Source organism: Leguminivora glycinivorella, chromosome 10 (assembly GCF_023078275.1).
Source record: "Leguminivora glycinivorella isolate SPB_JAAS2020 chromosome 10, LegGlyc_1.1, whole genome shotgun sequence".
Taxonomy (NCBI): Eukaryota; Metazoa; Arthropoda; class Insecta; order Lepidoptera; family Tortricidae; genus Leguminivora; species Leguminivora glycinivorella.
This window is the reverse complement of record NC_062980.1, coordinates 10,565,411-10,582,167: the sequence shown is the minus strand read 5'-3', so window position 1 is coordinate 10,582,167 and position 16,757 is coordinate 10,565,411. Positions and strand designations below refer to the sequence as shown.

Genomic DNA, 16,757 nt, shown 5'->3' with positions numbered 1-16,757 from the left:
ATGACCACAGTTATAAAAAGCACATTCGATTTTTTTAGATTTTTTATGTAAGTATTATAAGATTTAGGCAAGGCTATTTTTTTAACCGTTTAATGCTCCCAAATTATGTCGCTTAACTTCAAGCTTGAGTAATTCCATTCTGCTTTAAGGTTGATTATGTGTAAAAATATATATAATCTGAAAAAGAATCAACCTTATAGCAGAATGGATTTACCAGAGTTTGAAGTTAAGCGACACAATTATATGACAACTATTTATTTATAAATCTAAAATAATCGAACGTAAGGGCATAGCATAGGGGGCATCAGAGTTAACCCTTTGAACTCCGTGGACCACTTCGTCTGTCGTGCCTACGACGCCAATTACCACTAAGTGTTATGGCGGACGTTATGAAAGCGACTTTCCTACTGTCATTGAAGTTTTATATTCGCTTTACATGAGTCGGCATTTTTGTGTCTACGCCATTCTAAGACACGGGAGGAAAAGCCGGCTGTAACTTGTAACCGCCTGACTCCGAGAGCTCTTATCAGTCGGGAGCAGCTAAATAAAAACAAACGCTAACAAGCTAATCACGTTATCAGTCGGGTACAGTGACGTCATTAACTCAACTTTGTAAGTACTTCAGTCAGTTGGCATCTAAGGAGCAGACATCACGGCACTGCGGACTGCGAAGTAATGTTCTCAGACTTGTGAAATAAGTGACGTTTGTGAACCAAATAGCGAAAGTGAGTTGAGATATTGTTTTATTTCGTAGCAGTATTTTTGTCTTTGTTGTTTTGAGAATGCAGTTGGAAAAATGAAAAGTTCTATCTTTATTTATTCGATGTGTTTACATTTTGTTTGAGCAAGTCAGATAAACAAAATTTAAACACAGTAATAGGAAGGTTTTGCTTTTCTAACACGTCTATTCGTTGGAATGTTTTACGGGTAGTCATACCTATTAGTATTATTATATTATTTTCCTTGTTTAAGTAATGCTATGAATTTTTTTGGCTGAAGTCATAATTTGTGTCGTTACTAAGTGACTCGATAACTAATAGCGAATGAAAAACGATCGTCCCCTTTCTTTTTATATCAATGTATTTTTCGTTAGATACCTAAGTACGTAACAACAAACAATCCAAGATGGCGGGAACCAGTGACTAGTATGAGTCAATTGATATTCTATAATACTTTCATCATAAATAATAAGTACTTGTTTACTTCTAGAAGATAGTGCGATTTCTGACAGGGGTTAATATATTGTCTGTCATCGTCTATTGGCCTAATTTTGGCTCGAACATTTTACGTCAAACGGATGAATGTTATTTTTAGTCTAGTAAAAGGCGTGATAAAAGAAATTACAAGGCATACGTATTTGCGCGGTCCCGGCGGAGGGTCTGACGTGTTTCCTACCTCTCCTACGGGAGGGCATCGACAGTTACTCTGGGAATTGAATCAATTTGTCGAAGAAACTCCACGCTTTTCGATCTCCGTCACACTTAGCAATAGGTATACGCCGAGGCGTCTCCTAGTCCTGATAGAGAGTGCTGTATAAAATGTAGACGAAATCCAATAGTTTGTTGAGTTTTTTTAACTGTCACATCGTTTTTTCAACTGTCTTACTATTCCGATGTAAACTAATTTGAAAATGAACTCGATCTCTTAATCCTGGTCACTGAGGTCATAAATGAGCCGACCAAAAATGACACGATAATAAAGAAACACAAATAATTAACTGTACAATGTCGAGTTAAGTTTTTTAGTTAAAGCCTTACGTAAAAGGTCGTAAGTAGGTAAATCTATGTTGTAAGCTGGATTTGCCCTTACTGTTCAAAGTGTAATTTTCTTCATTTAGTATTTTATAGTATAGATGTGAATAATAAACAAATTAAAATGAAGCATTGCGGAAACTTAGTAAAACATAGGTACATACATATGTGCTACACGTTTATCGATATTCAGTCTGCTGACCCTTTTATCACTGACCCCGTCGCTCGTGCAGCAACATCACAAATATTAATTGTAAAATAAAAGTCCATATAAAAAGCATAAAAGCTGTTAAACCACGATCGAGTATCACAGAACTGCAGCAAGTGGCACAAATATGAGGCTGGCATTGGCACGCCGCTCGCGCCCTGGGCGGGCGAAGGAACCCTTGCCAAATGTGCCATCCGATAACGCCAGAACATTGTAGCAAATTTACAACCACCCTATTAGCACTAAATCTAAACATTAACCCGATTCCGGTAACCAAACTTCACGGTTACTTGCCCGAAATATCGGTCACAGAAAACAGATATTTTAAGTCAACACTTCGCGGCTCTTGGCGAGCTCTTGGGTTATAAACATCTGAATGTGAGATAAAATAGGGTGCTTACTTCTTTTAAATGTACGGATTTAAAATGTTATCATTGCGTTTAAGTGTAACCTTTGAAGTTTTTGCTTTTAATTTAGTTCGAATACTTGATTTACTAATTAACTACATGAATTTACGAAAGGAGTGTATAATCTCATGACATAATTATTTTGTTACTAATTTTACCTCGCGTAATTTATCGCTACATATATTCGTTATCTGTCTTTGTGGAACTTGTTTATATATCCTATCTCCATACAAACTTTGCCCTCTAGGGAAAATATTTCAAAGCAAACTGGGTCTGACAGACGGATAGACACACTGCTGCATTTTATAGTATTAAGTATGGAATGCACAACTATAATATTCATACACGAGTACCTGTCACCTATACAATTACTTACATGCATCACAGACATGATAATTACAGGGATTTGTATTCGTACAATCGTAACTTTTGTTTGTGGCAAGGTGTCCTGCCCCTACCCTATACCTTTGCTCCCGGTAGGTGCAGAATTTTATTCAGATTTGTAGATAATTACCTATTAGTTTGTTGCTTATGTATTTGGAAGTCTACTTATGGAAGTACTTGCTGTGGTGGTGGCGCTAGTACTTTATTAACAAACATTATTTTCCAGCAATGACAACCTACAAGCTAACGCTGTCCGAGCCGGTAATCCGGGACCGGCAGTTCGTCAAGCCTCTCATGTGTGGTCCCGGTCCCTGTGATGTCTGGCCGTCCGTCGCTGAAGCTTTGACTAGGCCCGTCATATCGCCGATATGCGATGAATACTTCAACGTAAGTTCACTTTAATAACTATCCCGTAATAACATCATACATCCTTTCAGGGTTTCGTTCCGGGCACAGCACGACCACCGCCCTAAGTAGTTAAGATTACCGACGATATCCGAGGCAACGGGTTAAAGTAGATAACTCTCCCTCTTCATCTTGGTGCAGTACGCTTGCTGGCGTCCCGCAAGGAGGCGTTCTGTCTCCTTACTATTTTCAATTTTTATAAATTCTATTACTTCCAAACTTCTTTCTTCTTATCACCTCTATGCCGACGACCTTCAAATTTACTCCCAAGGCCTGCCAGACGATTTACCTCATCTTATTCATTCCACTAACGCTGATTTGGAACGTATATCGAAATGGAGCTCTTGCTATGGTTTGAAGGTTAACCCATCTAAAACTCAAGTCATTATAATTGGCAGCCCAAGAACCATAGCAAGAGTTGATTTTGAAAACCTCCCTGGTGTTTTGTTCGATGGAGTATCGATTCCTTTTTCAAATCAGGTTAAAAATTTAGGCGTAATTATTGATCGTACTCTATCCTGGATTCCGCAGATCAGCGAGGTGAGCAGAAGGATTTTTGCTACTGTTGGTTCTTTACGTCGAGTCCGTAACTTTCTGCCTTTGACTACTAAAATTGCGCTTGCCCAGTCTCTCCTTCTGCCCATCTTGGACTACGCTGACACTTGCTATGTGGATATCACCGAAGAGCAGTTGAACAAACTTGAACGACTCCAAAACGTTTGCATTCGATTTATATTTGGGTTGCGAAAATTTGACCACATTTCTAGTTTTCGAGCACAGCTCAAGTGGTTACCTATTCGTCTCCGACGCAATACTCATATTCTTTCTCTCTTGTATGCCACCTTGTTTCACCCTAATACTCCTTGTTATCTCAAATCCCGATTTAAGTTTCTTTCTTCCCTTAGATGTGCGCAAAATCTGCTGCTTGTCCCACCTCCTTCCACTTCAAAATTCTACAACAACTCTTTCAGTTTTCGTGCGATTCGACTGTGGAATAATCTGCCCATTAATATTAGACGTGCAACTTTATTACCCATTTTTAAAAAAATGTTGAAGGATCATTATTTGTCTACTTCATAAACTTTCTGTTTTCCAATACAAGCTAACATTTCCCGACCCGGCGATCCGGGACCGGCAGTTTGTCAAGCCTCTCATGTGTAGTTCCGGTCCCTGCGATGTCTCGCCCGTCATATCGCCGATATGCGATGAATACTTCAATGTAAGTGTAAATAGGTACTTATGTGTGTTTTTTACGGGGCGCGCTTATGTAGGTAGTTGCGGGTGAGTATGTAGAGGTTTTGTATCTATTTCATTTATAGTGAGCCCCGAAGAACGCATATTGTCATGCGTTTTGACTGTAATAATTTAAGTTTCATTTATTTCTCCAGGTAATGGACGACATCCGAGCCGGAATTCAATATATATTCCAAACACGAAGCCCTCTGGTGCTCGCCATCAGTGGTTCCGGCCACACGGGGATGGAAACCATCATCAGCAATCTCCTCGCTCCTGGAGAACTACTACTTGTCCCTAACAGGAGCATATGGGACGAAAGGGCTACTAAAATGGCTAGTAGATATGGTAAGAGAAGAGAAGTCCCAGACAAATTAATAGTTCAAGCTATTCAAGTTTGGAAATCAGCACCCTGTTCACGCCTGTTCGTCCCGTTCAGATGTATATGGGGCAGGTGTGTTACTAAAATGACAAATCAACACTCATAACTTGCCTCCATTGGCAATTCAGGACGAGCATAGAGACTATCTTCAGCAATCTCCTTGCTATATTATAATCCCATCAGCATCCTTTATTAAGCGAGTTGTGAAAGTAAGTTACTTACCTACCTTCCAACATACTATTGAATGTGTCAGTGTCAAACTGGCAGTAGCTATATGATGTTACAAAAAGATCAGATCAAACCGGGGAGGTGACAAACGAAATGGTCGACCAACGATTTTTAAATATTTTTGAAATTCGATAAAGCCGCCCGTCACTTGTCCATGCAACGCCGCAGAATGTTTAACACATCACACTCGGCACATCTCGGCAAATCTCGTATCTCACGCTGCTCCTCAAAGTTAAAACGCAGTAAGTTTATAGGCATTCCATACATACTTACTACAATTTTCTTTTCATTGACAGGCGAAGATACAAGTTTTTTTTAATGTAGTGACGATATGGATATGTCGGCGGCCGAATGAAGAATCCGCCATATCACGAGATTCCTAGGCATATCGTGAAACGGCGCCAAATCATGATTTGGCGTAGTAACATTCGCCATATCGTTCAAAACTCACCGTTTAACGATTTGCCCAGTGACGTTTAAGCAGATCATGAAATTCCTAGGCATATCATGAAACGCCGCCATTTCGTGATTTCACCAAGTAAAACCCGCCAGTGGCATTTAGGCAGATCATGTGATTCCTAGGCATATCATGATACGCCGCCATATCGTTCGATACATTAGGGTTCCAAAATTGAAGTAAAAAATGCAAAAAAGCATAATAAGTACAATATTAAATTAAAAACTTTGTAGTTAACAAATGAAATGGAAAGAGACTTGTATTATTACCTAATTGGAATAAATATTAAATTAACTTTTTCAATAATTTGACCAGGTCCATAATTAGGATTATGCGACGTTCTTGCCAATGTCACTTTTTCCTATTCGCAATTCTGGACAATCTGAATTCTACGCAATTAGTATTTCACCTCATTCGCTATTGTGGACAGTAATTACTTGTGAACAGTGGCGATTCTTCCTGATCGCAATTCTGCACATTCTGAATTGCACACAATAGGTATTTCGCCTCATTCGCTTCTGTGCACAGCCATTATTTGTATACAGAATAGTTTCTTCCTATTCGCAATTCTGCACAATCGAAGTTCGACGCAATAGGTATTTCGCCTCATTCGCGTTGTGCACAGTCATTATTTGTATACAGTATAGTTTCTTCCTCTTCGCGATTCTACGCAATCCGAATTCGACGCAATAGGTATTTCACCTCATTCGTTATTGTGCACTGTCATTATTTGTGTACAGTATAGTTTCTTCCTATTCTCAATTCTACGCAATCTGAATTTGACTCATGAGTATTTCACCTCATTTGATTTTATACACAGTCACTACTTGTGTAAATTAGCGATTCTTCCTGTTCGCAATTCTACACAATCTCAGCATCCTCAATCCCCTCAAACACGCACAAATAGAAACGCAGAAAGTGCTTTCCACGGCGCCCTAGCATAGGCAAAGCTCCATATAGCATTATTAATATTAACTATCGTCATAAGCACTGTATATATCTTGTAAACAAAATGTTAAAATCGAACTATAGGCCAATGTTTACTAAATAATTACAGATGTAGTGCGAAAAGCTTTTCCTTCGTATTTTTCAGAAAACGTTCGAATTTTTCATGGTATGATAGTTCACACTGTGACATTTGATGAAGTAGAACTGCTGATAATAGATCAGAACGAAACTCCGCTCATGTTAGGAGATTTCTGCGTTTCTATTTGTGCGTGTTTGTGGGGATTGAGGAAGCTGAGATTGTGTAGAATTGTGAACAGGAAGAATCGCTAATTTACACAAGTAATGACTGTGTATAAAATCGAATGAGGTGAAATACTAATGGGTCGAATTCAGATTGCGTAGAATTGCGAATAGGAAGAAACTATACTGTACACAAATAATGACAGTGCACAATAGCGCATGAGGCGAAATACCTATTGTGTGGAATTCGAATTTCGTAGAATTGCGAAGAGGAAGAAACTATACTGTATACAAATAATGACTGTGCACAATAACGAATGAGGTGAAATACCTATTGCGTCGAATTCGGATTGCGTAGAATTGCGAATAGGAAGAAAATATTCTGTACACAAATAATGGCTGTGCACAGACGCGAATGAGGATAGATACCTATTGTGTGGAACTTAGATTGTGCAGAATTGCGAACAGGAAGAATCGCTACTGTACACAAATAATGGTTGTGCACAGAAGCGAATGAGGCGAAATACCTATTGTGCCCAATTCAGAATGTGCAGAATTGCGAACAGGAAGAATCGCCACTGTTCACAAGTAATTACTGTCCACAATAGCGAATGAGGTGAAATACTAATTGCGTAGAATTCAGATTGTCCAGAATTGCGAATAGGAAAAAGTGACATTGGCAAGAACGTCGCATAATCCCATAATTATACATTTAAATTATACAAAAAAAAAATTACAAAATTTACAAAACAAGACATGTGTTAGTAATTATAAAAATTATAGCTAATAATTAATATTATAGTAATTGGCAAATTAAAGTTGACGAGTAGAAAAAAGCTTCTTTTGCACTTCTATTTTGAATAACCACACTATTTTTGGTGATAAAATCATTTAGAGTGGCGCGACATTTTTCACACGGTAAACAAACACGGCCGCCAATGCCGCCATCCGCGCCATCGCATAGGTAGTACGCTGCATACGCAGCGCCACCAATGGCTAAGAAAGAAACTATTCTACGAAGTGCCCGCTATAGAGCTAGGAATATCGACGAATGCGTTGCTTTAATCGATCGGCCTGATACGGGCAACCAAAATTTTAATTACATTTTAAAGGAAATGCAAACCTATACGACCTTCAAACCATCAAGAAAAGAGCGTACAGTACACCAATCTTAAAGGCCGGCAACGCACCTCCAACACTTCTGTAGGCATAGCACATGATAGCCGCGAGAGTATGTCGCCGCGAGATAGATGACACGTCTTCTTCTAACTGTATTAATGACATAAGGACGGGTAGTCTATCTCGCCGCGACATGCTCTCGCGGAAATCATGTGCTATGTACTGGTGTTTCGGGTGTCTACATATGGGCGGCAGTGATCGCTTACCATCAGGCGACGAAAAAAAATTCCTTGCAAATTCGTCTTCGGAGCTTTTACATTGCTAAAAACCTTCATCTACATTTTTAGACAGGTTTTTTTTTAATTTTTGTATTGCACATGAACTAATAATGTATGTAATAGCATACCTTATTTTCTTTTTCAGGAATTAAAGTGGTGACAATAGAAACATCAGAACCGTTTACAACGTTTTCACTGTCAGAAATTGAGTCAGCCTTGAAGAAACACCGTCCGGCTGGGATGTTCGTCACACACGGAGACTCTTCGACTGGCAACATACAAAGTTTGCAGGGGCTTGGCGAGCTTTGTCACAAGTAGGACATTATTTTGTATAACTTTAAAATCTACAGATTATGTTTGCTGCAAGTTTTGCTACAAAAAAAAATAACTGGGTGTTACACCCTGTCTTTCGCCCCTTTAATATTTGTAGTAAAAAAAATTGAATTATGTCCCGTACTTAATACACAGGTTTTTTACATCGTCAATTCATCATCATCACCTTGCGTCATCCCGGCATTCGCCATGGCTCATGGGAGCCTGGGATCCGCTTTGACAACTAATTCCAAAATTTGGCATAGGCGCTAGTTTTACGAAAGCGACTGCCATCTGACCTTCCAACCTGAAGGGTTGATTCTGTATTGGGCTTTCAGGTCAAACAGGTTTTTTTACATACTTACCTCTGTATCAAATGTTTTCGATTTTAACCTAAAACTCCGATATTTCAGTGCCTGCTTGCGAGTGAGTATGTGTAGATGCCATTAATTTATGTTTATTATTTGATGCTAACTGACATAACTAAATTGATCTGACATAATTATTATTAAGAAATAATGTCGTTTCAATGTATGACCTGTCGAATACTAGTTAATATAGTTTCATTCCACTCGTAAACTCCTCTGAAAGGGTTAGGAGCGAGACGATCCAATCCGGAACAAAGTAGAACTCTTTCATGTGACCTCATTTCGCAGGTCGAAGTTTCAAACCATAGCGATCGCAGCCGTGATCGGCATGTTTCCAACTTTAGGATAGCTTGTCAAATTAATATTTTTCTTTGTGGTGACGGGTTAAGAATTTCATATCCTTCGTCCCAGAGGATATCTGAAGTCGACTGCGGGATATGGGTTTCATTATACATAAGGTTGTGATATGGGCTGACAACCTGTTACTGCAATATCATAATATCGTTTTATTTCAAACTTAATTACCAAGATTGGAACTGAAATTTAAGCAGGTTCAGGTGCTCTGCCGACCCCATGTGGAAAAACAGGCGTAAGTTTATGTATATATGTCAAAAGGTTGCTCTAGATAGGATATGGATCGGATAGGATACGTTTCTACAACAAAAACGTCATTTTTAACATAGACATACAATATATATTCGATTGATATATCAAACAAGATCGATATATGTGAGTGTGCACGGGAAAATGTTCCACTTTGTCGATTGCTATAAAGCCGCTTTGTCAGTTTATTCATATAAAGATACAAGTAAATCTCGCCTTAATGGTAACCGACAAAGTGGGGCGTTTTACTAAACACTCAACCGAAAATACAATAATTGTATATAATATGTAACTAGATATTGAGCTATCAAAACAACTGCCATCCCTAATAAACTAATTTAAAATCTAGACAGTCCCCTCAGAATATCTAAGTGGCCAAACTCAAAGTGTAATTAGACTTGCTACAATCTGAAAAGGTCTCTGCAAATACCTATAAGTACTTAGCGAATAAAAGCTTACAGGAACACCGTAACTATTTTAGCCGGGCTTCTGTGCCAAACTAAAAAGAAAACGAACTTTCAGGAGAAAAACTCTTCGATTGCCCTCTGAGAATAGGGACACAAGAGGCCGAACAATTTAATTATATTCGCTCTCTCTTTTCTCCGTGACTTGACTTTTTGCGCGTCTCAAGCGCGTAGACAAGTGACCAATTGCTATGACTTAACGAAATTCAGCGGGTTCTATCGTACTAATACAGAAATGTGGTAGAGATATATCTTTACCATGCGCTTCGGATGGTGATGAGGACGATGTTGCTGTCGCTTCAACAACGAAACACGTTGCCTTGCCTCTATCGCTCTTCAAGTATTGTGACAGACTGCCACAGAGCGTGAGCGTGGCTTTGTCTACGGGCCAATGGTACACAAGTTGCAAATCAATCATACTCCGACAGCGCGACAGAGCCAGGTGCGGCGCGTTTCATTCGGAGCGTTAACAATAATTGTGACTTTGGTTAGGTCATCTGGCTGTCTTGTGCTACTACTATACAGAAAACCGATATTAGAGAGAGATATCTACATTATTCTACGGATCGTAATAGATTAGAGACTTGTCTACGGCCCCGGTCTCCGGATGCTAGGTGGGATGAAAAACTCTTTTAATTGTATCCTGCCAACGACTGCAATTAGCATGCAAAGCAAAATGGAAAGTGCACGGAAGATACAAACTTTCTGCAACCGCATTCTGGAACTTTCTTTTAAATGAATGCTTCTGTCTGCCGTTTTAATTTTATTATGTACTAGTGGCAGTTTTAAGCAAGGTTGATTAAAACGAACTAGTTTGCAAGTTACAGCAATTTTGTAACTTTTTACGTCGCGTTGCTATCTTCTTTGTAACTACATATCTACTTGAATTTGATTGATGTCATGAACGGTATTGATATAATGACGGAGGGTATCAGATCCATGTAACTGCAGATCCTGTTTTAAACTATTCTTATATCTAGCTCAGTACTATTTATTGATATTTTTGTATGAGTTCGCTACGTCCGCAGTGTCCTATCAGTTACAGTCTTATTTTGCACAAATTACTAACTTGTGTGATCATCTTAGCCCTGTTTTTGATTAAATGTTTACCTTTTTCTGTGCTGTGCGTACCTATATAGTAATTACCCGCTTCCAGCTACGCTTTCAACAACGAACTTATAGGTGCTACGACTGCTACGAGTAATGCTAACGAGACAAACGATACGCTGAAAGCCGCTCCTATAGTCTCTTAAAACTGTTTCGTTCGTCTTTTCGCTGTATGCACTGTACACAAAATATTTAATTATTATTTTCAGATATGGAGCTCTGTTGCTAGTGGACACAGTAGTGTCTCTAGCTGCAGTCCCATTCTTCATGGACGAGTGGGGCGTCGATGCCGTGTACACATCAGGCCAGAAGGCGTTGAGCGGGCCTGCTGGCATATCACCTGTGGCTTTCAGCGCTAGAGCAGAGTATGTATAGCTGAGCCCACTGTCTTTCTTGATTTTCTTTGTTTGATATTTCAGCTCATCATGCAGCCGACATACTTTTTTTGTGAACGTGTGCGATGGTATGTGAGCTACCTCTACGCTAAAATAAATGCTTTAAAAAGGAACTCCAAATCACGAACTCTTAGATCGAAGCGATAGCGTGTTTCTACAGTCAAAACATATGGTGAAATGTTTAGTACTCGCTAGAACAGGCAGGCAAGCACGGTCGCGTGATAAACGTTATAACGACAGACCGTTCTTTTCTCACTATTTGTAAGTGCGATAAGGAGACTCACCGATGAGATAAAATTTATCCAACTAGTGTGCTACACCCGCAGTATGATATTAAGAATTGAGTTGGTCGTCTGTATAACAACGGTCGTATGCAGACGGGTTGAAGAATTATTTCATGGATAACGACCACCACGTTATCCATGAAATAATTATTTCAACCCGTAATCAATCAGCAGACTAATCGTGCACAAAATTAGAACAATGATTTTTCCACAGACACCAAACGGTATATACTGTTTTATGTAAATCCCCTAAAATCCTCTTGTACATTTTCCGTGCACCTAAATGTCACTATCAATCACCCTATCCCGCGCTGCTGAGCCAGAATGTTCTGCTTGATAACCCTATCGAGCACTAAAATTGGGGCCCATCGGATAATAAAAAAACTTTTATGAGCACTTATTTTATACGCAATAAAACATTTCACATTTATACAACACCAGCGCGCCAGCCTTTTCACACCGATAAGAAAGCAAGGCTTAGAATATAATTAACTAGCTTTTGCCCGCGGCTTCGCTCGCATTATAAAGAGACAAAAAGTAGCTTATGTCACTCTCCATTCCTTCAACTATCTCCACTTAAAAAATCACGACACTTCGTCGCTCATTGCCACGAAAGACAGACAAAAAAACAGCCACATACTTTCCCATTTATGATATTAGTAAGTATGGATTGTACTACCGCACAGAAAAGTCATTTCAATACAAAACCGAAGTTTGACAAAGGTTCAGGGTCGAATTATATGGTGTCTCTTTAAAGTTATCAAAATACATGGCACTATCACAGTCGGCTATTTAGGGTTGACAAAAACATATCTGTTATCGTGCACGCAAAGCAAAGAGACGTTGTACCAACTGTAATAATTGATCGTAGCGTTAAGACAACCGAGTTTGCCCAAAGCGAACGGAATCTCACCACTGATCGAGAGCAAATACTGTATGTAAATGGAGAAATGAAGTAATTCAAATAAGTAATCTAGTGCACGTATTTCGAGAGAATTGTAAAAGGTTCACGAAAGCTACTGTGAATGGAATAAATTATTGCCGCGGCTAAATGCAAGGAGGGGGCCGATTCTAACGCCAATCGATCAGTACGTACATTTTGCAAACCATAGGAATTTTACTGATATATTAAAATGCATTAGTTGCCAAAGCGAACTTTTTAGCTTTTTAAATTTTTAGTTAGGTATATTTTTTGTATTTATTTTTTAATAGTTTTCAATTTTCTTTATGTAAGTAATGTTGTATAAATCGACATGATTTTCTCAAATCTCATAGTTCTACGTCAACATGTCTCCTCTTAATTTTTATTTTGCATTTTCAAGGGATTGGTAGAATTTTTTTGTATTTATTTTTTAATAGTTTTCAATTTTCTTTATGTAAGTAATGTTGTATAAACCGACATGATTTTCTCAAATCTCATAGTTCTACGTCAACATGTCTCCTCTTAATTTTTATTTTGCATTTTCAAGGGATTGGTAGACTATATCGGTATCATTCCAATTTGATACTTTTAAGCCTTCCCGAGACAAAGAGTCTTTCTTTACAGGCAAACCGCTGAATTGTCAATATAGTTATCATAGAGTTCCGTGTTTTTCTTTTTAAAATCCTAAAAATATACCTCAATGCAAACCCAGAAGTTTTCACAGAAAATATTAAGTATGTTCTAATATAGACATTATTCGATTCCAGAGCAAAGATAAACAACAGGAAGCACGAACCCCCGTTCTACTTCGACATGAAGTTATTGGCTCAGCAATGGAACTGTTATGACAAGATCCGTGTGTAAGTATTTATATAACCCATTTTCCTCCCGATATTGCAACGGTGGCTTAGAATAAATTGAAAGTTTTATTACACGATGCTAGGAGACTACGTAATTTATTGATGCTGCAGAACATGCATATTTCCTCCTATGCAGTTTCTTTACTTATGATATCGATTATTAATATAAAATATTACAAAAATACAGGTCTTGTAAAACATTTTTTTAAGCTATGTGTGTGTGTAAGTAAGTACCTACTCATAACCTGCATCATTTATTTACGACATGGATTTTTATGCAGGTAAATGGATTCGAACACGACACGAAATGGCGACCTTCCGAAACACCAGTCCGATCGTCTCTAAACTGTATCAATAGAGCTTCCAAATTTAACGTCTGCAATCGATGCCGCTGGGCTTAGAATAAATTAAAAAGTCTAAAACTACTGCCTTAGGTGACACTAGAACTCACGGCATCTGGTTAGCTACCAAAAAGCAAACCAGAAGCGCTCGATCGTTTTACGCCTTTTGAAAGCGTATAGCAACATCTACCGTAAGAATCTTAACAGCATCAGACTTTCAACTAACATTGAGATCAACCATATTGTAATATGGGTGGGTAGACCTGAAATAAATACTCGAATTTTCAATTGTTTTACTTAGGTACGCTTATATTTCAAAATATTCTTTACTCAAATAGGCTTACAATAAGCAATTTTTATTTCAATTTTACAGGTACCACCACACATTAAGCCCGCCACTAGTGTGGGCGCTCCGTCGTTGCCTGGAAGAAGTCATCAGAGAAACTCTTCCCAAATCCTGGGCCCGCCACGCGGCAGTCACGGCGCATTTCCACCGACGTCTGCAGGACTTAGGCTTCCAGTTCCTCATTAAGAAGCCTGAGGAACGACTGGCCACGGTCACCACTATTTCGTTGCCGAGGGGATACGATTATAAGCAGTTCGTGGATCATATGAGAGCTAAGTGAGTTTACCTAGTTTTAGTAAATGTTGGGTTGGTCATAGCGATTGCACCGACAATGCAATAAATAGGTAGCAGGTTCGAGTCTTGCTGGCGGTGGTGTGATTTTTTTTATTTTCCCCCCTAATTTAAAAATATGTAAATACTGTCGCTCGCAGAGGTTTCTGCGTGATAAAAAATAAGTCATGTGTTAAATTGTTTTGATTCGAAGTAAAACTATTTAATAGAATTGCAACTAGAAATCGGATGAATTTCGTTTATTGAAGCACTTTACTTATGAATCCCATTGCGTAAAGCTAGCAAAAGTTAACTGCTTCCTATACTTACAATCCAAACATTTTCTAGCGTTTTTTACTTACCTTTAATATTTTACAGGCACAACATCATGATAATGGCAGGCCTGGGTCCCACCGTAGGCAAAGCCTTGAGGATCGGAATCATGGGAGTCAACTCTACCATGCAAGTGGCGGATCAGGTCGCGGATGCGATGGCAGAGACCATACGAGCTCTGACCAAATCACCACTTTGAGTTCCATTCCTAGATTATATCGGGTGATTCTGGGGTCGTACGACACGTCATACTCAACAAGGTTTCGTTTGCCATGGTTGGGTACCGATGTTAAAATTCTCTTGGTTCCTCAAAGATGTGGAGTATTAACCCATGAGGATATTGTTCAGTACAGTCTTAACACATTGAAGTGAATAGAATGCGCATTCGACTTCCAACTAAAGCGTTAAACGTTCATCCACAATTTCCATGCACAATTTTTTAGAATTTGGGTTTAATCAGTTTACTAAGTTACCTAATTTTTGTTTAATAAGATATTAAAAGTGTCTTTTTACTCATATCTACCACAAGGTTTCTTATTTAGATGGTCTGGATGGGTCATTTTTTTTAAAGTTGTCCACCCCACTTTTTTTTTTGATTTGGAAATTTTTATGTGTTTTCCACTTAGAATCGCGAGCTCTTTCAATTCTAATAGGAGAAAAAAGTGTCCCAAGGTTTTTTTCCCATTCCGTTACCATTTTTCCATACATTTTGTATGGCGGTAACGGAATGGAAGGTTCGAAAAAATGTATGGAAATCTTGGGATATTTTTTTCTTCTATCAGGATCGAATTAGCTCGCGATTCTGAGTATTAATCGCGTAAAAAATACCCCTGTTAAAAAAAGTGGGGTGGACAATTTGAAAAAAATGACCCGGATGCTGTGTTGGTGTTTCTCATTTTCATTAAAGTCAGATTACAGTCATTTTTTATTGACTATTATTTATTAACATTCTAGTATGATCTCTATTTATCTATAGTTCATAAATGCAATTCATATTATATGGTTTAGCAACAAAAGTTACCTCCTTTTACTTTAATTTTATGTACCTCCTATTGTGGCTTATTTATCAAAATATCAGAACTCTTTATATCGTAATTTTTATAAAGTGTAAGCTGGGTAAGTAGATTGTAAGATTTTCGAAAAAAATAATAAACCAAGTTGACAGTTGTGTTCACAGGTAATTTTATTTCTTTAACTGTACTGTTTACAAACTATTGATGGAGTATATAACTCACTATATGCAAATTTAGGAAAACATTAAAATAAAACATGTAAAGATATAACGAAATGGTTGATCAAAATTTGGTTTAGTGTTTGAAGCAGGGTTCGGAACCGTTGTTTTGAAAAAAAACTAACTCAATATTTTGACTGAAGTAGGTAGATAATATCTGATCAGATTGTCACATCAAAAAAAATATCTAAATAAAGTTCGGTTTCCGACCCTGAAAGACTATTCTGTACAGGTACAGTCGTCATCAAATATTAGTATAACCAAAGATCCCCAATAAAGTCTATATTCGGATGTATGTGTATATTTAAGCACCTTGGGCATGCCAATACGTGGCAACTGTACCTACATAATATAACAAAGATACAATGGCAACATGCCACTTAATTGATCGTATGGCTATAATATGACGTCATTCGCCATCCAATAGATGACAAAGGTAATTATAATAATTGTTAAATAATAAAACATTGCAATACAAGCGAATTCATAGTATCCTTTATGGCCATTAGTTTATGTTATTCGCAAGCCATAGTGCTACTTCCCTATTGTTAGATTAAACAAAAATTAAATCAAGAGAACTCCTTGTGCCTTTGTTATTGAGTGATATCTAGGCATCGGAGTTTTTATCGCACGGTAAGACGTTAGGGAGCTATGGAGTCGACATTCGACATAAATTGAGATTCAGGGTGTAAACATAATATGGGAATGAGTATAGGACATGAATGGAATTAATAAGTTTAATTAAATTAATTTTTTATCCATACAAATTAATTTATGCAAACACACTCGCGTTTAACGCTCGTTGACATTGTCACTGATTGTATCGCAACCACGTTTACATTCATTCGCGTGGGAAATTTTTCTAAAATTCATTATGGGGT

General features: G+C 38.1%; 1 protein-coding gene across 1 annotated transcript; it reads left to right on the top strand.

The window, feature by feature from the left end:
• The first annotated feature begins 569 nt into the window (after window positions 1-569).
• On the top strand, window positions 570-15,160 carry LOC125230608 (serine--pyruvate aminotransferase, mitochondrial). The gene is made up of 8 exons (XM_048135820.1): window positions 570-725; window positions 2,977-3,137; window positions 4,544-4,736; window positions 8,186-8,354; window positions 11,104-11,259; window positions 13,263-13,355; window positions 14,070-14,318; window positions 14,691-15,160. Exons 2-8 carry the CDS (start codon window positions 2,979-2,981, stop codon window positions 14,842-14,844), a joined length of 1,173 nt encoding a protein of 390 aa, XP_047991777.1. The 5' UTR covers window positions 570-725; window positions 2,977-2,978; the 3' UTR covers window positions 14,845-15,160.
• Window positions 15,161-16,757: the final 1,597 nt, after the last annotated feature.

What these genes read in the sequence shown, in the direction of transcription:
- LOC125230608 (XM_048135820.1), top strand. Translation starts at nt 2,979, where the DNA reads ATGACAACCTACAAGCTAACGCTGTCCGAGCCGGTAATCCGGGACCGG. An exon ending in TATGCGATGAATACTTCAAC is followed by an intron (nt 3,138 to 4,543) that starts GTAAGTTCACTT and finishes TTATTTCTCCAG; the next exon opens with GTAATGGACGACATCCGAGC. An exon ending in GTGGATCATATGAGAGCTAA is followed by an intron (nt 14,319 to 14,690) that starts GTGAGTTTACCT and finishes AATATTTTACAG; the next exon opens with GCACAACATCATGATAATGG.